Source organism: Falco punctatus, assembly GCF_963210335.1.
Source record: "Falco punctatus genome assembly, chromosome: 1".
NCBI classification, from domain to species: Eukaryota; Metazoa; Chordata; class Aves; order Falconiformes; family Falconidae; genus Falco; species Falco punctatus.
Window position 1 is genome coordinate 114,997,113 of NC_137580.1, and position 22,539 is coordinate 115,019,651.

Consider the following 22,539-nt stretch of genomic DNA (forward strand, 5'->3'; position numbering starts at 1 on the left):
CCTCCTGCACCAAACCTCAAACTGAAAATTTCCAAAGCAAACTCCAGTTTGAAGGTACGTATCGATAACTCTAGATTAATCCTACCTGCTGTTTGTGTGAACTACTATATAAAAGCAGATATATATCCGTAGGTGTCACTTGGGCAGCACAGTAATGCTTGTAAACACCCCAGGCGAGGCAGATGACAGTGAACAGGCAGCAGCGGGGGATAACAGGAGCTGGAGCAGAGATTACAACCAGCGGGACCACACAGCGTAAGGGAATAGTAGAGAATGAAAGTACACAATCTTGCACTAAAAAACAAAAGAATAAAAGACCAGCAGGAACTTTTACCAGCTTCTACACTTAGGAAGTTGTATTTAAAATAAGAAGTTACTTGCTGAAGAAGTAACCAGTTCTAATGGGAAAGAATGTATTTACTTCAGACCTACGCTGGCCAGCATCCAATTATAGCAAGCTGCTCTTGTTATTGTTGAAGAACGGAATGAATTCGAGCGTGGACCTTTGTAATGGCCAGAAAGCACATTAAATCCAAATATTTTAAAACTGTCCACTGCCTTTGTTACATATATTGCCCTACTGGAACATCTTTTCCTTGACGTGCATCCTCTATATGTACAGTAGGAAAGAATTCAACACATGCCCAAGGGAAATGACTTCAAACAAAGCGGATTTTCGGGCTCTCTGCAGTAAAAACACGTCCCCGGAGCGCGGGGACTACGTCGCACCGTTCCCGAGCTGGGGGGACCCTCCCCCCGCCGGGCCGCAGCCGCGCCGCTCCGCCGAGGCGCTGAGGCGAGGCCAGGCCCAGCAGCCCAGCGCCCCGCTCCTCTCTCTGAGAAGCCATTTTACGCTTCTCTCCCTCAGCCAGGATAAAGCGGCGCCTTCCCGGTCCCTCCTCAGCGCCCAGGACCAAGCCGCCATCCACGGCCAGCCCTGCGGCCCGCTGTACCGGGGGCAGCGCCCCAGCCGCCCGGCGGCCTCCCCGCCTCTGGTGGCGCCATTTCGGCAGCGCCTCCCGGCCGCGGCCCTGGCGGCGCAGGCGCAGTGCGGCACCGGCGGCGGCGGGCAGCATGGAGGACGCGCTGAGGGGAGCTCTGGGCACCGCCGTGCTCCGGCCGACGGGGCACTCGGGGGGCGGCTGCATCAGCCAGGGCCAGAGCTACGACACGGACCGCGGCCGGGTGTACGTGAAGAGCAACTCCAAGGCGGAGGTGTGGGGGGGCAGGGGCTGAGGGGGTGCGTGTGGCGGGCCCCGGGGCGGCCGGCAGCGGTGAGGGCGGTCGCGCTGAGGAGACGCGCGGTAGGCTGGCCTCGGCCGGCCTCAGCCTCTTGATGGAGGACGGTTTGCCGGCTGGGCTCGGTAAAACGTGGGCTGCCGGTGTCAGGGAGGCGGCTTCGGTCGGCAGCTCCTGCCCTCTGGGCGCCTGGCTTGCGGCTGCTGCGGCCGGGGCCTGCGCTGCGGGCCGGGTGCCCGGGGTGGGGTGGGGGTGGGTGCCCAGGGCTGGGACTGGGCACTGGGACGGGCAGCAGCGTTTCTGGTGGCATGCTGGAGGCGGTATCGGTGCTGTGTGTCCAGTGCTGTGGCATGCTGTTGTCACCTGTGGCTGGGGTAGGGGTGGTGTGACGTGGCTGCGTATGCTGTGAAAGCATCTGGAGCAACCTGGGAGGTATAAAATTATCTGCTGAGGGTGTGCATCTTTCGTTGTTGTAACAAAACTAGTAATTCCCTGCACATAAGAAGAGCTTTTTCTCAATAAATGATATTTTCCACAATCGTTGTTCCAAGATTTTCAGCTTTGTTCTTTCAATACCTGGTACCAGCTACTGCAGAAGGTAGTTGCCTGCATCTGGTAGTGACAAGTATAATGCAGGGTACCTGTATGGCATCCTTATTGACAAAAGGAAAGATCAGATAAGAATTACTTCAAAGGTACTCTACGCCTGTGCCTGTACAGTAGCTTCACTGGAAGAACAAAAGTCAGAACTTGTATTTGCCTTTAACAGGAAACGAATGTTTTTGAAAGCACGTATGCAGCTCTAACCGTTCTAAATTTCTTTACTCTTTGTGTACGTATCAGGGAGCTGGATGGATGCACTGACGTGGTAACATGGAAAAATATGAGAGGGTTATCCTGCGTTACATTAGGCTGGAAATAGTTTGAATTGATAGGAATATAGCCCTTCTGCTTAGGCCTTTGTTAATTGTGTATTTAGGTATACAGTCCAGTTAGCTACAAGGTAGGGCTCAAAAAAAAAACATCTGCATAGATTTTTCTATTCAGTAATCATTTCATTTTCTATGCTTTTGCCTGTGTGTGTTCTGAGTGTTGATTAAAGCAAACTTTGCGAAACTGTATTATAATGCTGTGCTGTGTGTGCAGCGGTGGGTATGTATCAGCAGTTTCTTTAGAAAAACAAAGTTCTTTGGAAAACACTGTGGGTTTTACTCTATTAAAGTTAACAGCTGACTCTAACCTAGTATGATGGTTTAGATAGAGATACAGCATTTACTGATTTCCTCTGAACAAAGCTAACTCATGTTTCTGTAATTCAGCAGTTCTTCATTCTTAATCTCCTCTAGGCTTTGGAATTATTAGTCTGTTGCAAATTGTCCTTTGGCTGTGTTTCATATATCAATACTAAAGGGCTTGTATTCTGTTTTATTCATTATTTCTTTGCTTTGGCTTTTAGCAAATACTGTAGATTTCCCACATACTCTTTTCCTGCAATCTCTGCCTAAATCTTCTGGAGTAGCATTTCTTTGTGTGTTTAGTGATGTCAGTGGAGCAACTCAAGAGAATAGGTTTTGCTTTGTGTGGATAGCAGTTGCAGAAATAGGTCTTAAATTCAGAATGTCTTCAAAGCAAATTCAGTAGGTAGTGGCTTGGGTTCTGAGGATTTCTGTGTGCAAGTGCAGTAAGGGGCATTTGGTTGCTGTCATTGATATTTTGATGCGGTTTTTCCCCTTCTCTCCTCAAGAAGCAAAAGAAATAAGCCAGGAAAAATAATTATGTGACTGCAGATTGGACTGTTTTGAACATCAGCTATATTCCTCAGCAGTCTGTGTCAGGAAAGTCATGAAGACTGTGAATGCCATCACCGTTCTTCTATTCTCTCAACTGATGATGTATATTGCCCATAGCTTTCTAGATATTTGCAGCATAATTTCTTCACTGAAAGGGTGGTCAGTCATTGGAACAGACTTCCCAGGGAGATGGTGGAGTCACCATCCCTGGAGGTGTTTAAAAAACACATAGATGCAGTGCTTAGGGACATGGTTTAGTGATGGCCTTGGCAGCACAGGGTTAACAGTTGGACTTGATGATCTCAAAGGCCTCTTACAACTGAAGTGATTCTGTGATAATCCATTAATAACATACTGCTTACATTTTATATGTTTGCAGTTTGTACTCCTTCAATTATAAACACGCTTTCTAAGTTATTTTTATGACTACAGAGAATGCTAGAACCTAAGTCACTTCCATGAAGTCAGTTTGTGAAGTGAAATTTCTGTAATTGTAAAATTACTGTCAAGTCTGGTGGTGTGGATTTATCTGTATCTTGTACATGCAGTAACCACTTGCTTCAAACTTTTTATTTAACAATTACAGACTTGACTGGTTTTGTAAAAGAGCTTTGTTTACCTGTGACTGATATTCATAGAGACTAATGCTTTCCTTTAACATTTGGCAGGCCAGAAGAATGTTTGAGGGAGAAATGGCAAGTTTGGAAGCCATCTTGAAAACACAAACAATAAAAGTGCCTAAACCCATCAAAGTTATAGACGTGCCTGGGGGCAGTACTCTGTTTGTGATGGAACATTTGGAAATGAGAGGCTTAAACAGGTAAAATATGGTATTATCTTTGCACCCTTTAACCAGAAATTTTGACTGTTACGACAGTCAAGTTACTTGTTTTCAGAGGGGAAACCTGTATATTTTTTTTTTTTTAAAAAAGCAATTCAAGATACATTTGGGAAATTACACAGCAGAGAACTGTATGAAATACTTCATAATATTTCATCTAGCAAATTGGTCATACACCACAAAGTGAGTGTGGCTTTTGTTTAGGTTTGGGTTTGTTTCGATTTCTTTGTTTAGTTTTTTGTTTGTTTGCTTGTTTTGTCTGTGTGTGTGTGTGTTTTTTTTTTTTTTTTTTTTGGTAATTCGTGATTTTTACAGTAAGGAAAATGACCTACCTGATCGCCTGTTTCATGTACTTGCCTTTGGTATAAGAACCAATGTTTAAAATGGGTTGTCATGAGTATGCAGAGGCACTTCCCCAGGACAGTTTCAGATTTTTGGTCCTTCTTTGTGGCACACATGTTTGAGTAAATTAAAATATGGTGCATACTTTTGTCTGATTCCGTTAGGAAAGTGGGCATGACCAATTTCTTATCCCACTCTCAGAAATTCTGCAGCCAGCATAAAGTCTTAGCCCTCATCCTGCTTATCCAGAGAGTTTCTAATGCATTAAGAGCCCTCAGTGAGCTCCAAGAGAAAGAGCAGAAATCCTGTTGTGTTTGGGCTGATTGAGATGAAAAGTGTGCAAATGCAACCTCTGGCATACAGAATTCAGGGAATAGCTACAATCTGTGTTAACAGAAACAAAATGAAGAAATAACTTTCCCTTAAATGACAGTACCTTCAGAACAGGGAAAGATGTGAGGTCAAAGATGGGGAAAGGAACATACTTTTGTTAACGTGTGAGGCAACTGGCTGTTAGAGTTGTTTGTGATTACTGCAAGACTTTGTGAACTATGTAGGGGATAAGCTTTTGTTAAAAATACATAAAAAAGACAGGCTTGACTTCCATCTTCTAGGCCTTTTAGAGAGGAGAAGCTGGAGACTGAGAGACAGAGGTATAAAGAAGAGGATGAACCTTGTGTAGCTTTAATTCCCAAAGACAGTTTGCCAAAAAAAACCCCCATAGCATCTTGCACATGCTTTTCATACAGATTATCTTACTGAAAGCTCATATAGAAGTGATGCCACACAGAAATTAGAACTGATAGTTTCTCATTGTTATTAAACTTAAAATTGCTGCTCACTTTCACTATTAATAGTGTTGTCGGAAGCAACTTTGTAAGTACATTTTGTTATATGTTAATGTGTAATCTTTATAGGAAGAGGAGGTGTTTATAACCAGAGTATTTTGCACATGTACTTTGTTAGAGATGCAGAACTTGTTTTACTTGATAAATCTTTTCAAATAACTCCTGGAATATTAAGAACTGGATTCATTCATGTGTCAGTGTTGCTAAGAGTACTTTTGTTTCTTAGACATTCAGCAAAGCTTGGAACACAACTGGCTGATCTCCACCTTCATAACCAACAACTTGGAGAGAAGCTGAAGAAAGAGGAGAGCACAGTTGGTACGGTACACAGCTGTTAGCAAATTTACCCTAGTTAATAATCTAAAAAGTAGTTGAAATAGCTTTTGTTACTTCAGGATAAGTTTGTTTTACACTAAAGATGTTATGAAAACAGATTTGAATGAAACACCCAGGCAGGGGTCTGGTTTTTTTTTTTTGCTTTTGTTTGCTTTATTTGGATCTCTGCAAGAAAAACATTTCAGTTTGGGACCCTTGCGATCCCACACCACAGTTTTTGCAAGGATGATGGTATCAGAGGAGATAGACTGCCTCACAATACGATTATGAAGATTATAATACAGCTGCTTTACATCAAGCTTTAAACTTAAAAACCAACAGCAACAACCGTTAAAACAAAAAGAGTATTAAGGTGCAATTTTTTTTATTCTCGGTAGAAGCAGCACTGTACCTTTGCATAGTTTTTAAGGCCCATTTGCATTGTAGATACCTAGAATCTTGTCATTAGTATTGGATTTTTGTCTTTGGTTTGAAAGGTAAAGGTCAAGGGCAAATGGAAGTCCAGTTTGTGGATCAGTTTGGCTTTCATACAGTTACCTGCTGTGGCTATCTTCCACAGGTAGGTTGTACTTCATCGAACTGATAGAATTTTAAGTTTACCTTATTTTCCCTTCAGTGACACAAAGGGCCAAAATTATAATGGAAATGGATGTATTGCTGTGGAGTCATAAAAAGTAAAAACATTGTTCAGCTGCTGAGGAAAGTAGTGCTTTGGACAGCACTTACAGGTAGCTGCATTGGACATTCATATCTCTGATTCATAGTTTCTTGGGTTTTATCACTAAGACAAAATTATTTACTCCCCTGATTTAATATTTTAAGATAACATTCTGTTAAATGGTAGCATTTACCGTTCTGGATGGTACCAGTACAAAGGTTGTATAATCCTCCAGAGCTTTATTTGAAAAAGAAGAAAATCTGTCTTTTGTGTGGTGTAGAACTAACATCTGCAGTCCTGTCCCTTCAGGTGAATGACTGGCAGAATGACTGGGTGACTTTCTTCGCCAAACAAAGAATCCAGCCTCAGATGGACATGATCGAAAAGAATTCAGGAGACAGGGAAGCAAGAGAACTTTGGGCACAACTTCAGGTAGGAGGAATTCTCTCAGTTCTCATTATAGTGATAGCTTGGTATCAGTTGTTTAGATTTTCTTTTTATAAAATGAAATTCCTGTTTGTTGGTAAAGAGACCCCAGCTTTTAGGGATTAAAAATGCACATTATTGTAAGTGATAATGGCTTTTGCCACGTTACCCTCTGCTGATATTCCAAAGTGAATGTGTGCCAAATAGTACTTCCCCTTACTGTTTGGGAAATGCTAGATCGAGTTCACATTTCTCATTCCATGTAACATGTTCATGGTGAGAGATGTATATAAGCAGAAATGGATGTAAGTATATCATTATTCATTTAAGGTTTGCATCTAATTAAGTGACTGCAGTGTTAGCTATTTGTAGAAATCTCTTCAAGGCTGGTGGGAGATCCCTGAGCCTTCTATGATGACATGGGTGGTGGCTGTTGTTATTAAAGCAGGTCGATATTGCAGCACCAAGTGTGGTTTTAAATTTTTTTTTATTGTTGAAAACATTGGATAACTATTCTTCAGCTGCTGGCTTTTATGAAAAATAGAAATCTTCTTGGTTTTGTCAGCACCTCTGTTGACTAGGTCCTCCTGTACTGTTGCAAGTCATGGGTTGGTTTTTAACTGACTTTTAAGTTTCAATTCATATTCTGTATGTGTGCAGATAAAAGTCTACAATCATTCAACTTAAAATGTAGTACTTAGGCATCTTGCTTTTTTTCCCCTGCAGCTGAAGATACCCAGTTTGTTCTGTGACGTAGAAATTGTTCCTGCTCTCCTGCATGGGGATCTCTGGGGAGGAAATGTAGCTGAGGATGATTCTGGGCCAGTCATCTTCGACCCGGCTTCTTTCTACGGCCATTCAGAGTATGAGCTTGCAATAGCTGGGATGTTTGGTGGCTTCAGCAGTTCTTTTTACTCTGCTTATCATAGTAAAATTCCAAAAGCTGCAGGGTTTGAGAAACGCCTGAAGCTTTATCAGCTCTTTCATTACATGAACCATTGGAACCATTTTGGTACAGGGTACAGAGGGTCGTCTTTAAACATTATGAGAAACCTTATAAAGTGACTTGCTGCTTAAGCAGAATACTTCCTATGTTGCTTGCAAACCCCCACAGTGGGTAGTGCAACTACAGGAGTAGTAATTTTTTTTAAAAAAAGCTACTAGACCCTTGACCTTGTTGCACGGTTAAAGACCTAGAATCAGTGAGTCCTGCTGACTATCAAGTGTAACAGTGTCATCCGTTTTTAGGATAGCTGGGAATAACTTTGTGAGGGAAATCGCTAAGGAAGGAGTTTATTCAGTTGCACAAAAGATCTGTCAGTGCCAAGAAAGCATTGTGTACTTGAGACTAGGTGAGGTAATACAAATCAAACACTGAGGAGATGGCTAGAAAGTTGCTTATTGCCTTTTGCTGCGCCCCCTGACCTTTATGATAGATTGCTTAGACTCTTTAAGCTCTCCATGGCCAGTTACGTGCATGAGAACAATGTTAACAGGGTATTTTGAAAGTCAACAAGAAAATTATGTAATAGAAACTGAAAAATGATTTGGACTTGCTATTCATTATGCTAATGTGATTCTATTGGACTGAGATTGCTTCCTGTTCTGTCAGAAAGCTGTGTGAAAATGCTTATAATTTTTCTGGCATGTGCATTTTGGTGCCTCATGGCATTCTTGTGTGCTGTTCTGTGCTTGTATTTCATTGGGCTCTTACCTACAGCAATTTTGTTTTCACCAGAACTAGCACTCTCTTCTTTTTTTGGATTATGCTTTTGTCCAATAGTGTGCATTCTTAAAGATCTTTTCGGGTAGGACACTTCATGTGTACACATCCTGTGAAGATGTACTCTCTCACTAATGCAGACAGATGTACTTTCTGACTGTTGTCATTGCCCACAGGATAATGCTGTCTGGTCGTGGTACAGGCTTCACATAAATTTTCTGTAGATTTAGACTACAGGTGCCATAAACTAACACTTTTGTTCAGTCCCCACTATGTGCACTTTGTAGTTCTTTGGATAGACAGGAAACCAAAGGAAGTTAAAATGGAACTCACAAAACAGTGACTTTACACCACTGTCAGAATTTCTTTGAGGATAGCTTTTACAGGCTATTTCTTGTACCTGCAAGATGGTAATACTAAAATTCTACTCTTTTTGATGTAGGCTGGTAATGATATTTCAGTGCAAGCGTACCAGGTAGGTGAGAGGGGTGCATGATTCCTAACATGCATTTTGAGTGTTTGGGAATGACTTCAATGAACTAAAACTGTTTTTCACTGGGTATTGGCTGATTACTAAGGGGTTTTTAGTTGCTGGTTTTGCAGTTACTTATACAAATTGGAAGCAAGTTTAGAGAAGACTATCACTTGATATAACTTTCTTTCCTTAATTCTACTTCTCTTCTCACTGGCTGTTTAACTTTTTCTACAAAAAGTTTTAAAGCCTTGCTTGGTAGAATAGCTATTACTTTTACCTTGTTGCTTAAATAAAGAAGTTTTCGAGTTGATTATTGTCGTCTCTGTTTTCTGAATTAAAACCTTACGACTTGTGTTCATTCTTGGGGAGCTGCTTGCTCTAACCTGTTAGAAGTCCCTTGTCTGTTAGACAATTATGGTCATCAGAGATGTTGATGGGAAAGTGATCCTGGATTTTAATCTCGAGCAGTGTGTCACTGAAGAAAACAGCAGTCTATTATGCAGGCATATGGAAATAAACAGTTAAGGGTTCTAACCAATTAAGTTAGATGTTATTTAACAAAGTCCTTCTGTTTACAAATCTTTAACAAATCAACATGTTTATTTTGCTAAAATACCTAATTACTTTTTATCATTAGAAAGTGAAAAGTGATACGAAGTTGGATTTTCTGTCAGCCATAGACTTGAGTGATAAATGGTAAGTCTTCAAACATCACCTTTTCCTCATAGAATTGAATCAAAATATTTTTGTGATTGAACAAAAATTGTGTTGTACAGAAACAATTGTATTTAGAGTTTTAATTTAAAGGATATTATGCTCAATTTTTCAAAGCAATTTTTTGCTACAATTGAAAATGGAAGGGGTGTAGAGAGGAATACAAATGGAATGCAACAGCAGGCTTTACTGTAGCATGGCTCCCTTTGTTTTGAGTTCTTATAGAAAGCGGTTGAATCTGGGGATGGAGAAGGGCATGAAATCTTCACTTCTGAAGGCAGGCAGCTGGTGGGCCCTGAAGAAGAAATTGCCGCAGTTCTGTAAAGTAATTTTTTTTTTTCCTTATGTATTGTATGGTTCTGCACTGCTCTTAGAATTGTTCTCTTTGATCATTTTGTTACATTATGTGTTCCAGGCATGACTTTGTGATTCATCTCTTTCTCTGGTAGTTTAAAGCTAACATGTCTTGCTTGTCCTTCTCATACACCCCTCCCTCTTGACTCCCTGTGTACATTCTAAATTTGGTGAGCGTGTTTCCTTGTACCCATGCTCTCATTCTGTGTTTCCTGGTTTTGTATCATAATTTTGCTGACTTTCCATTCCTGTTTCGACAGGGGGAAAAAGGGTAAAAGAACCACTGAATTTTTCTTAAATATATAATGTACATGTATTTGTATATTGTAAAGCACTGGAATAAGCTCTCATGAGGTTTCTAAGTCTCGTTCTCAAGGTGGATCACAATGTATGTGTGGCATATGCAGTCTAAAGCATCTCAAGTTTCTGTTGAAACCAGATCTCCCTGTACCTGTTTCTTAAAGTAAAATTTGAAATGAATTCCTTAGGGAATTAGTTAGTGGTTTGGAATATGATTATGTGTAATTTTAACAATATCAGCCTCTGCCTTGGAGAGGAGTTAGTGGAAGGGAAACTTGGAAGTCTGGACTTGGTGGTTAGGATCATGGAGAGTTCAGGTTGGGGCAGACCTCAGATCACACAGTTCAATCTCCTGTTTCAAGCAGGATGAACTATGGTGACAGGCCAGGTTACTGAGGTGTTTGGTCTTGAAACCCTCCAAGGATGGAGACTGCACAGCCTCTCTGAGCTTGACTGTCCTAATTGTGGATATCCATCTAGTTTGAACACCTGTGCAAGTACCTGTATTTCTGCCAAATTGCTTATAGTTCTTGTGTACCCTACATTTCACGGTGATACTCTGTTTTCATTCTTGTGGACTGGTGCCATCTGCAAAAACTGCCCGCCGATAGGACTGCTGCACTGTTGTACTGTTTTGCTTCCTGCTTTTCATCCTCACTGCCATTCCAAAATAGATCTGGTGATTTTAACTGATGCTTGTAGCAGAAATAAAAGCAGGTGGGAAGTGGTATATAATTGGCTTGTCATGCAGGCATTGACTGTGACAAAAAGATTTAAAGGGAAAATAAATTTCCGATAATTAAGCTACACCAGAATCACAATAGTGTTATTATTCTTTGTGAAATAATATAAATTACTCTTCAACATATTTTCCAATGAAATCTCAAAAGAATTCTCTGAAATCTCCCAAGACGTGGTTGATACTGCATACAGAGCTACAGCCTGTGCAGTTACGCTGAAGATCGGATGTGTAGGTTTAAAGGAACTCTGAATCATTTGTCCTTGGAATAGCTCTTTACTGAGAAACTGTAACTTCTGTCAAAGGAAGGGAGGTTTTTATTATGGAAAGTCTTTCCTTGCTCTTGGCTTATGCTGTTCTGTATAGCTGCTTTGTTTTCCTGTGATTCTTTAGATCCTGTTACTCCCAGAGGAGCAGTAAAACCGTCTTTTTTTTTCTCTGTCGGTATGCATGGGGTATCTGTCTTCTGGCCAATCTTTGAAAAGAAACGTATTAGAAGCAGTTGTGAGCAAAACAGTAAGAAAAGAACTAGAAAACTGAAGAGTTACGAGCATAACGCTGAGGCTTGGTCTCAAACCGGGAGCCCAGCAACACCGGCAGGGCCAGTCCTGCGTGACTCCGCACCGTGGGTGTGGGCCATGGTACTGAACGCGCAGGGGCAGCTGGCACTGCCGTGTGCACTCAAGCGCTCTGAGCCCCTCTGGGATGCTTTTGCGTTGTTTTCCCGCCAGCATTTGAAATGATACTGTTTGAAGTTGCTAGACTGGAAACTGTGTGAACAAATGTGTTGGGAAACCAGGCCTTTCACCTGTGCGTTACTAGTTAAATATTGATCCAGCGTGGAAGGAAACAGAAGGCTTTCCTATCTCTTGGCTACTATGTAAGTGATGCAATATATTTGGAGTAACAGAGTCCTGTGTCTGGTTTAACAAAAAATGAAATAAAACGTCAGAATGCTGAAAGAAGTGTTACAGTCAGTAACTATTGGCATCTTCACTAGAAATTGTAGGAGAGAAGACCATGGCATACTTGACTGCAGAAATTTCTGGTTCAGTAGTAATATTGGGGATGAAGATCTATTCTCCTTGCTTGTTTTGGTTTTTTGGGGGGCTTTTGGGTTTTTTCCTTACAGGTAAATAGTGAAAGATACCCTAATTCATTTGTCTATGATCATTGTAATTTATTTGGTTGTCAAAAAACTTTATTTCTTTTCCCCAGATGCCCTATTGCAACCTAGAGTATGGTTCCCTCCTTTCAGCAGTTGGAGGCCATTGTTCTAATAGTAGGGTACTCTTCAGGGCTTCATATGTCCTGAAATTCAAATTGCTTGGTGTTTTCACTATCCATAGATCAGTCATATGAGTCATTTTAACTAATTGCCTCAAACGGTCCGAGATCTACAGCCATAATCAAGTTCCTTTGAGTGCATGTGCACTGGTTTACTGTGATTTTATGTACATGCTGAGCACTTCTGCTTTAAGCTTCATTTGGTCCAGGCACAGCTGTTTGCTTTAGCAGCTGTGGCTCACTTTCTAGGCACAAATTTTCCATGAGAGTGTATGGACAAATTACCTAAGACTCCTACAGTAAGTGCTGACTCTTCTTCTCTGCCTCTCCCCAACATTACTTTCTGCAGCTCTGTTTTGTGAAAATCTATTTTATGATCATCACATTACTGGTATACTAACTGTAAAGTATTACAGCTGGACTTTGTAGGATTGCCAAAGCAGTCACCGGTTACTTTAGACATATAACGCAAACATCCAACCAAGATACATAACATCAAATGTGGATTCTTACTGTTTTTGAATACTCTTCTGTGCTGGATCACGCTCTGATTCCAGGCTGAGCTGCACTTTTCCAGCTTGTGCTTTTACTCTATAAGCAATACCCTGCTCAAATAAATTGGGATGTTAGAAAAGTTCCTCCTTAATTTGTCTCTTTGAGGTCTGTGTTCCAGCTGTTCTGTGTACCATAAGGAGCTATGTTCGGAGAAATCACTTGGTTTAGAAACAACTTGTGCTGTACCAGTATTTGTCACTCCGTTTAGGACTGGAGCCGTTTGTGAACGTCATGAAAAGCCTACCTAATGAAGCCGGTGTTAGTCCAGTAATCATTCCTTTCTCTGTCAAACCCAAATAGCTTACATGAATCAATGCAAACAGTAGTGAAAGAGGTGAATGAAAGCAGTGGCAACAGAATCCAGAAATTCCCTGGGGAGCTGGTAGGCTTTGCTTCTCCAAGTGAGAACAAGAACTGCAGTCTTTTCCATGGATTGTAATGTGCTAGGAGTTGGTCATACCCACCTAAGCAAATACGTGTAATCTTCATACAGACATTAAAACAAATGTTGTAGGGTCTGGGTTACGACAACATGTTTTAAAGGTTTGATGCTTTATACCAGAGGGTGTCCGTGCACTTTACAAGTATGAAGTGATTAAATGCAGCAGTACCCAAGGATCTTCTTTCTGTGTGTTAGATTGTGAAAGGAGATAAAAAAGGGAAACGACATCCTAAAGATCTTGTTAAATCTGGAGAAGCATAAAGGAACAGTATCCTAAATTTCTTTATTACCAACTTGATGTTTTTACTATGAATTTTCACCTGATGATGTCCAGCCCTGAGCACTTACTATTTCACCGATTTGAGGGTACTTTCAGGCAATGAAAATCTTTTGACTGCTTCTGAGCTATGCCCCAAGAAGGGAAAGTGTTCTAAAGATCTTAGTGATGACAAAAATACTCCAGTCCACACAAGGAAACTGCAAGCACAGAGAAAGACCCACCACCCTTTCTACATATTTCTGGTGGCTGACTTAGGGCCGGCAGCGTGATTTAATTACACCCGCACGGCCGGCAGCTTGGGTTTGCATACCCTGAATAACCGCACAACAACGCGGGTGCGCGACTTGTAGTGTTGCGTTGACGCGCCCTCTGGTGGGCGAGTTAAAAATGACCGCTGCGACAGCGCGAGTGGGGCTTCGGGAGGGAAAACGGGGCCAAACTACAAATACCAGCAGCTCATCACAGCTGAGAGAGGACCCAGGACACACCTCTCAATTTCATTGTAGCAAATATTCCTAAAGATATTTATTTTTCATGTATGCCTATGGGAAACAAAGCATTTTTTGCAAATGTTATCTCTGGATTTACATTTGGTTGGTTTTTTGGCTGCCTTTTTTTTTTTTTTTTTTCCCATTTGGTGGGTGGCCCTTACTACCTCATAGCAGAGTGACAGTGAAAGAAGGACCCAGACCTTTAATCTTGTTTTGCACTGGATTTAGCCGAAAGCAGCTGCAGCAGCCTGGAAATTACCATGGAAAAAATCCTTAAAACGGAATTGAAAACTTCTGTTCTGAAGGCATTTGGAAGCTCGGGAGGAGGATACATTAGCAAAGGCCAAGGTTATGAAACAGACAGTGGACGAGTATTTGTTAAGATCAACCACAAACCTCAGGTTAATGCTAGCAGATATTTAACTACTAATATTGCATGTAGAGAGCTTTTTATTTTAAATGCACCTGATTGTCAGTAATTCAGACTTCTGCATTTTTAGGCTGACTTTTAATTATTCCTCTTTTCCTTTCAGTTTGTTTTTTTTTTTTTTTTAAGCTGTAGTCTGTTTTACATCAAGTATTAATGCAGCAGGTTTGCTTAATGAAAAATGCGGTGTAATGCAATGCGATAATCGTCAACAACAGGAGTTGGCATCGTGGTATGTGAAAAGGAGGCTGAGTACAGAGATGTTTTTGTAGTTTGTAAAAGCCTAAAGCTGAATTTGCATTCACTGCATTACTTCTCATGTTTCAGTTGAATAGTGGGAGGGAGAAAACTGCACCAGTGCTAAAACTGATGTATTATTTCTAAAGCTACAGAGACTTCAAACTTCCCCATTGCTTTTGGTATTTCTAGCAGTGAGATTCTTGCAAATTTTCAGGCAAAGCTCCTGACTTTTTCTATTACTAAATGAATACTCAATTGCTTTTTATAATAGCAGAGTGCATCAGAAATTTGCTTTATCAATATAAATAACATCCTAAAACTGCTGTGAAGAACAGCATCTTTACTTCAAAAATGCAAAGTGCAGGCTTAATATTTGTGCTGTCATCTCTATCTGGCTGCCATGGATCCACGTGGGAAGGAGAACCAGTTTAAGGATTCAATCTTTCACTTCATTTAGTAGTGATCACCTGTGGTTTTGAAGGACGAGGTCTTGGTATTATCCCCAGAGATACTGTTACATCTAAGTAGTTTGGTAGTAGTTCCATAAGCAGCTGGAAATCATGGTGAAATGTGATGTATCCTACTACCCTGGAATGAATTTGGGAAACAAGTTAGAATTAAGGTATTCAAGTCTCCCTTTCATGGACTGAAACCTTGCTGCAGCTTGTGTTCTTTTATCAAGATGAATTAACTCCTTGGAACGTTGTAAACAAGGCTGTTTTTCCTGAAGTGCTTGTTGCAGACATCCATCGTTTAGCCCAAGGATATTCTTATTCTTTGACAGGCTAGAAAAATGTTTGAAGGGGAAATGGCAAGTTTGGAAGCTATTCAGAAAACCGATATTGTGAGAGTGCCTCAGCCTATTAAAGTAATTGACCTACCTGGAGGAGGAGCAATGTTTGTCATGGAGTACCTAAAGATGAAGCACCTCAACAAGTACGTCTGTACATCTTTTTTTACTATGTTTTGGGGCATATCTTCTTACGCCTTGCAGTCACTCAGAACTTTCTGAGAACAACCTCTCTGTTTTCTCAGACTTTGTATCTGTCAAGTTCTGTGTTTGTGTATGTGCATACATATTAAATATGTTTCTGTGTGCGTGTACATACACCTTCCCCATATTTTGTTCTTCCCTGGTTTTTCCCTTCTCTGCAATAGAAATGGCATGCTCTTGCTAGCCTAGAGCTTTGTATGCTGGTCCACGTGTGCTGATGCTACTAAAGTGAGTGCGGTAATGGCTGAGTTGAGCCCACCTTTCCCTCATGAGATTTTTCATTTGAGTTTCTTTCCCAGCCTATCAGTTTTCTTTAAACTGACAGCCGCCTTATGTTTTTGAAACCTCTGCTTCTCTAAGTGTAATCTTCAAGTATGATTGAAGTCAGTCAACAAGGTCGAAGGCACAAGGGTGAGGAAGAAATAAGCGGATAGATAACATGAAGTTCTATTTCATTTATCAACGAACCTGAATGTGGAATTCAGGAGTCACGGGCTCCTGAACATAGGCTTTCAGGAACTGACTGCTTTGTTCCAGGCCTCTATGGGAACACAGGGATACCTATGGCTCTTCTGGTGGTTGTTTGTCCAAGCTATCTATTTTTATTGGGAGAATAATGGCAGTTCCACAGCCTCCCCAGCCAGTCTGTTCCAATCCCTTCCACTCTTCCTAGGAAAGTTTTTCCAATGTCTAACCTCAGTCCTCCTGGTTACAATTTTAAACCCGTTATTTTCTACCTACTCTGGGTATGGAGAAGAAATTAGTTTCTGTCCTTACAGCTCCTGTTCAGGTATCTGCACAAAATATTTTAATTGTTTTTCAGTTGTCTTGTCTTCTGCATTAAGCAACCTCAACTCAGTCCTTGCTATGGTTTCTTTTTAGACTGACTATTATTATTGCTGCTCAGCTGATCTTGAAGTATGAGGCCCAAAAGTAGACACCATGTTCTATTCTCTGCTTATTAATGTGGAGCTGATAAGGATTACTTGATCCTCCTGCACTCTGTGCTCCTGTTTATACAACCTTGTGTTCTGTTTACCTTTCTTGCAAGAGCATTGACTTAGGTTCGTTTTGTCATGTTACAACCCATTTCTTCAGAGTTGTCTAGTCATTTGCTCCCTGTTATGTACTTCTGAAGTTGATCGAGGTTCCATATTTGCCCAAAATATACTTGATCATGTTTCACTGAGATTTTTCCTCCCCCGTAATAATTTGTTCGCTTGTCTTGTTTGAGTTTTGATTTGGTTTTTGATCCTACAGATATTCTTCAAAGCTTGGAGAGCAGCTAGCAGATCTTCACCTTTATAACCAGAAACTTGGAGAGAAGCTGAGAAAGGAGGGAAACACAATTGGTAGAGTATTGATATCATGTACTAAATCAAAAATGAAATAATTAATTTGGCTGTGGTACAGTAGTGCATTATACTTGTAATGATAATTAAATACTGGGACGCTCTTTCATGACGTACGTCCCTCATGTCCCTATGCCACACTTCTCAAATGTACATTATATTTATATAGGACCTATAATTACTATTACAATTTTTAAACGTATCATTTTAACCTTTACAAAACTAAATTAATTTTAATTATTCATTTTGTATATACTTATTTTCATAAAACTATGTGAATACTGAAATTCAGTAAGAAGTAGTGCTAATATTTGATAGAGCTTTCAATATTTCTTAAGTCAAACTGAAAATTTGGACTCCTTGTCTTTTTCAGTGTCAGCTGAACCTTTCGGCCTCATGTACTGTCAACCTCTTAAAATGTTCTTGATATTACAGATATCCTCTCTTTTTGTTTACTGTTAGTTTAGGCAATTGTTACAGAATATGGTCCCAATTAGTAAGCCCATAATTAAGTTCTCCTTTAAAGATGTTAGGGATGACATTTTTGAACTCAAATATGTAGCAAAATATACAATTTCTGTTTCTTGAAGACAACTGTAATTCAGTAGTGTAAGGTCGTGATCCAGTTTCTATTAATGTAAATGAAAACATCTTCCATCACTCTTTGGAAAGTGGATTAAGGTGTAAGTGGAAAAAAAAATAAAAGGAAGCTATACAAAGAATTATTCTTTTAGAGTTGTTAGTATTAAGACCAGAACCACCTGTCTGTATCTGTCTTTCCTGTGACTTCCCAGGTTCTACTTTTAGTAGTAGACATATTTTAATCCATTATTTTTGAGTGAAGGCCTAAGGAAGGTCATAAATAATCTATGAATTAAAAATAAGCTGTATTTAATGACAACAGGTTCAAGTGTTGGAACAGTAGATTTTGAATGTGGTGTCTGGACTCTGTTCCTGAACGTCTAACTCATTTATACAAAGAAAAGTCATTAACTGTTACTAATTGTGCCTCCATGTCCATTCAGTATCAAGTTTAAGAGAGTTCTTTCCATCTTTAGAGAGGGTTGTGACCATGAAATAAGTGTAACTTAACTGCTTAAAATTATTTTGTATGTCTGTTCTCTGAAATTTAGTTCTGTGTCTGCAAACTTTACCATGTAAGGATCTTGAAACTCCCAATATTTATTTTGTTTCTTAGGTAAAGGAGCAGGACACTCTGAGTCTCAATATGTGGATAAGTTTGGATTCCATACAGCCACTTGCTGTGGTTATATACCACAGGTATGTTCCATGCCTGTGAAAGCTGACACATACTCATACAGTTCTGTAAACTCCTTATCCAAAAGCTTGTTTTGTTGGCCTTCAGCTTTATGATGACAGTTTTGCTTTCACTGTTCCATTCTGATCTGACAGCAGGGGAATATGACGGCTATTCAACATGCGTGGCTTGCTACTGTGCATGTAGCAAGCAGACACAGTGGATCGAATTAAGAATTTTAAATTATGTGGTAGTTTTTAGCTTAGTGACACTTAATAAAGCAAGCATCCCTTCACATACTATGTCTTTTTTTTTGTTTTTTCTAAATCCCTACTTCATGGTCCTCGAATGGTAAAATCCACTACTCTTAGAGTAACACATGTAACACATCATGTAAGACATTGGAAAGGGCTCTCAGAGATAAATCAGTCATTTGCTGGCTTTGCACATGGTAGAATTTCATTCTGCTATTTAATTGAATGAACTTCCAATATCTCAAACTCTTTGCTAATTACAACTTTTCACAGAATTAGAAACACATTACCCAGTAAAAAAATATGAATTAATAAATACTTTTGCAATTCCAGAAAGATTTTGGAATATAATATGGAATAACTGAAATGATCTCACCAGAAACTCTCCATCTAAAAAATATCAGGAAAATGTAAATGAATGAAAATAGCCAGAACTTCAATTTGGATCTCATGTTAAGAGACAACCTAAGCATGGGACAGGGCATCACTCCTAAAAGGACAATCGACGAAATGTCTAATAACATTGTGCGTAGGTCATACTAACATTGTCTACAGCATTGTGTCAGCATTGAACATTTTAACTTGGATATCTATGTATTATTAATACTGACTAAGTATATGTTAAAATTGTTTATTACAAACCTCTGTATCATATTTTCTAGGTGAATGAATGGCAGAACGATTGGCCTTCCTTCTTTATTCGTCACCGACTCCAAGCTCAATTGGATTTGATTGAAAAAGATTATGGAGATAGAGAAGCCCGAGAACTTTGGTCACAGCTAAAAGTATGAACCACAGCTTAAATCTGCTTTTCAGAATGTTAGAAAATATACATTAGTGGAATTTTAAAGGTGTTTTATAAGCTATTTGCATAGCTTTTATATATATATATATATAATGCATATTCATTGTGAATTATATATCTTTTATATATATATATAACACCAGTACATGTACTAGCTTCACAGCTGGTCCAACAACATTGTCAGCTGAAAAGAATTCATGTTGCTCTTTCAGTTTTTCAATAGACAGTGAGAATAAACTTGTAATTCAGCACTGACATTTGCTTCTTCGAATACAGCTAATAATAATAATAATGTGGTAAATCCTATCTAAAAACTTGGGGTTACAAAGCAGTTAAGATTCTGCTGTCCAGGCAGGTTTGTTTGTTGTTTTTTTTTTTTGTCAGTTGGTCCAGGCTCACAGCTGCGACTGTGGTTCAGGACACACTCCATGCAGCACTTGGAAAACCACCAGGAACGTGTTCCTCGGCAAGCTTACATCACAGATCTGTTCCTTAGTTCTGCTTAATTGGTACAGGTGTTTACTGCTGCCCTTTTTTGCCACTGAAACATTTTAATTCAAATGAAATTTGTTTTATTTCTTGTGATGGCCAACACTATTCATGCCTAGAAACAATACATTAATACTAGGTGTTGATACCAGACTGTGAATTAAATGATTTGCTAAGCTCTGTCAAGAACAATCAGGACTGTTTATTACTGGCTTACAGTTTAGGTTTATGCTTGTGGCTATCAACTTCAAAAGCACTCCATGAGGACTGAAAATAGGCAGTAATTGACTAGCTTAGTCTCTTACATACTACAGTATTTAATATTTTCTTCAAAACTCTTTTAATGGTTACATATTTGTTCGTGCTTTTTCAGCTAAAGATTCCTGAAATGTTCTGTGACATCGAAATTGTTCCTGCTCTCCTGCATGGGGACCTGTGGGCAGGAAATGTGGCGGAGGACGACTCTGGGCCAATTATCTTTGATCCTGCTTCCTTCTATGGCCATTCAGAGTTTGAACTGGCCATTGCTGGAATGTTTGGGGGGTTTAGCAGCTGCTTTTTCTCTGCCTATCACAGTAAAATACCCAAAGCTCCAGGATTTGAGAAACGAAACAAATTGTATCAGCTCTTTAATTACATAAACCACTGGAACCATTTTGGGACAGGATACAGGGGATCTACCCTAAATGTAATGAGAAAACTTCTAAAGTAACCAGATAGGTTTGAGAAATTACTAATGAACAGCGCCTACTAACCAGAAGTAACGCAAGCTAGGAATTAATGTTGATGGTAAAACACCTGACATGTAAAAGGCTTAGTACACTTTTGAGCCTCACTAAATGTTAAGAGTGATTGTGTAATTTTTAACATATACATTAGTTTACTAGCACAGGTTTGTATGCTGCTGAAGGAAAAGACTGCATTGTTTGCGAAGAGTCCACTAGGTTGGAAAAGTAGCATGACAGTCAGCCTAACCTCACTCTCCGTAGGGAGTCTCACTTCATAGCCGCTCTGTTTCCACAGTTTGCATCTTGCCACGACTCCTGTGTCTCTACCAGCAGTTTGTTGTTGAGAGCTACTGTTGTGGGATTGCGGTGCTTGAAATAATAATCAGTTCCTTATGTCTCCCCTCTTTTATTCTGTTTTAGTTTTTTGTCTCTGTGTCCATCCCCTTTCCCCTTTATATTTTTGTTGTCTTTCCCATGTTAAGTGTCCTACTTGCAAAATTTAAATCAGATTCTATGAATCTGAAAATGAAAACATTCTCTTTTTGATTTTAAAGAGTAGACAAAGCCCTTTGGACTGCACTTGGAAAGCGTGTATAATTAATATAATTTCTAATATGTATTTTAATTTAATGTAATTTACTTACATGCATTTGTTTTTCTCTTGCTATGAGAAATTTAAATTATGGTGGTATTTCCTAAAAAGGATGTCTCTGTAGTTCCTCGCTAATTAACTGTATGGTCAGAAAGCGGGTTGTTACCATATGAGTTTGATAATAACATATCATAGTTTTAGTATGGTATTTCAGTGTGTTATACTATGATAGTAACATATATAAATAACTTTGTAAAAAGATAGCAAAAAGTGGGAGGGAGGCTTAGTGTTTTGGTGATGAGAAAGCATCTGTGGTGCTGGGTGGTTGGTGCTTGATATATTTTCAGTTTTATAAAATGATGTACAGTAGGCAAAGCCAGTCTGTTCTGCCAATGCTGGATTATTGAAGGAACAGTGTCAAATTAGATGGCTTTATAATGTTTTATAATGTTCCTAACTGCTTTATTTTTACAGAAAACATAGGCAATGAGAATGTGGGGAGAAAACCATGCAACAGAGATGTTGGCATACAGTGTGAGCTAGAGTACATTAGCAAATCCATGCTTTTTTAAAATGGAATAAAACGGTAAAGAAAGTAAATAAACATTTGTTGGACCGCACTTATATGTGAACTGGAAGATGTAAGCAAGGATGACTGAACTTATATATTTAGGCTTCAGACAGCTGTCATGACTAATACCTAAAATGTTATATTAAAAAATGCTTAAATTGTTTACTTTTTTCAGCTTTAAATAGCTGTACTATAAAGATTTCATAAAAGTTAATGTTGTAATTGAGATAATATTTTAAAAAATGCATTTCTCTGTAAATATAATACAAACAGTTAAATTTTTTTACTTCCTTTGAATTTGGGCTACAATTAGGGTGAAGCTGCCACAGTGTGGTTATAATACTTAGTACAGTTGTAACAGTGGAGAAGTGGAGTAAGAGAGTTAGAACACAGCTGAAATCATAGCTGATATCTAGAAGATCCAGGTCTGAGAAAACTGATATCAAAGTGCATGTGTACTAGAATTTATGAATGTTAACAGAAATACATCTATTACATTGGAAAGGACATGTGAACTTAAGCTCCTTCTCAAATAAAATACATTGCAGAAATTGTGATTGTGGTTTGCTTTAATGTATTCGGGCCTGCAGATAAGGGATTTGGGTGTGGCTGGAGTTGCTGGATACTGGGAAAGACCAGTTACCTGTCCTAAGGTCCTGACCAGACTGAATTCTTCCTGAATTTCCTTTATAACCAGCGGAGCCAAAGGAGCACCTCTGAAGGCAACTCATCTCGCCCTGACCACCCATTTCAGTTTGACAGCTGGTCTGATCCTTTGAGTTTATTCTCTGTGAGGTAAAAAGATAACCTGAGGTGACTTAGTCAATGGCTAATTCAGAACCCAGGTTTACTTTTCTAGTGTTGGTGACATGTCAAGAGAGAAGCGGAAAAGCAGTGCTGTTATCTGGTAAAATATTCAGGGGGAAAGTGTGTGGGAAAGGAAGTGGAGATGTGGAATGTCTTGGGCCGAAATATGATAAAATATCTTT

The 22,539-nt window shown here is 39.6% G+C and overlaps 2 protein-coding genes across 4 annotated transcripts; both read left to right on the forward strand.

Annotated features, from left to right (window-relative positions):
• Positions 1-1,026: 1,026 nt before the first annotated feature.
• Positions 1,027-11,560, forward strand: LOC308069022 (ketosamine-3-kinase-like). Of its 2 annotated transcripts, XM_080400701.1 has the most exons (7): positions 1,027-1,215; positions 3,698-3,849; positions 5,287-5,378; positions 5,873-5,955; positions 6,364-6,486; positions 7,207-7,343; positions 9,316-11,560. In XM_080400701.1, the coding sequence occupies exons 1-7, from the start codon at positions 1,075-1,077 to the stop codon at positions 9,320-9,322; spliced, it is 735 nt and encodes a 244-aa protein (XP_080256827.1). In that variant the 5' UTR covers positions 1,027-1,074; the 3' UTR covers positions 9,323-11,560. The 2 variants fall into 2 exon arrangements, with proteins under 2 accessions (XP_080256827.1, XP_080256826.1); XM_080400700.1 differs by lacking the exon at positions 9,316-11,560 and having other exon boundaries at positions 1,028-1,215; positions 7,207-8,988.
• LOC308068944 (fructosamine-3-kinase-like) lies at positions 9,559-22,101 on the forward strand (the record flags this gene model as incomplete). 2 transcript variants are annotated; one of them, XM_080400491.1, is made up of 6 exons in its annotated part: positions 9,559-9,717; positions 15,292-15,443; positions 16,762-16,853; positions 18,052-18,134; positions 19,028-19,150; positions 20,033-22,101. In XM_080400491.1, the coding sequence occupies 6 exons, from the start codon at positions 9,559-9,561 to the stop codon at positions 20,369-20,371; spliced, it is 948 nt and encodes a 315-aa protein (XP_080256617.1). In that variant the 3' UTR covers positions 20,372-22,101. The 2 variants fall into 2 exon arrangements, with proteins under 2 accessions (XP_080256617.1, XP_080256618.1); XM_080400492.1 differs by lacking the exon at positions 9,559-9,717 and adding an exon at positions 12,857-14,241.
• Positions 22,102-22,539: the final 438 nt, after the last annotated feature.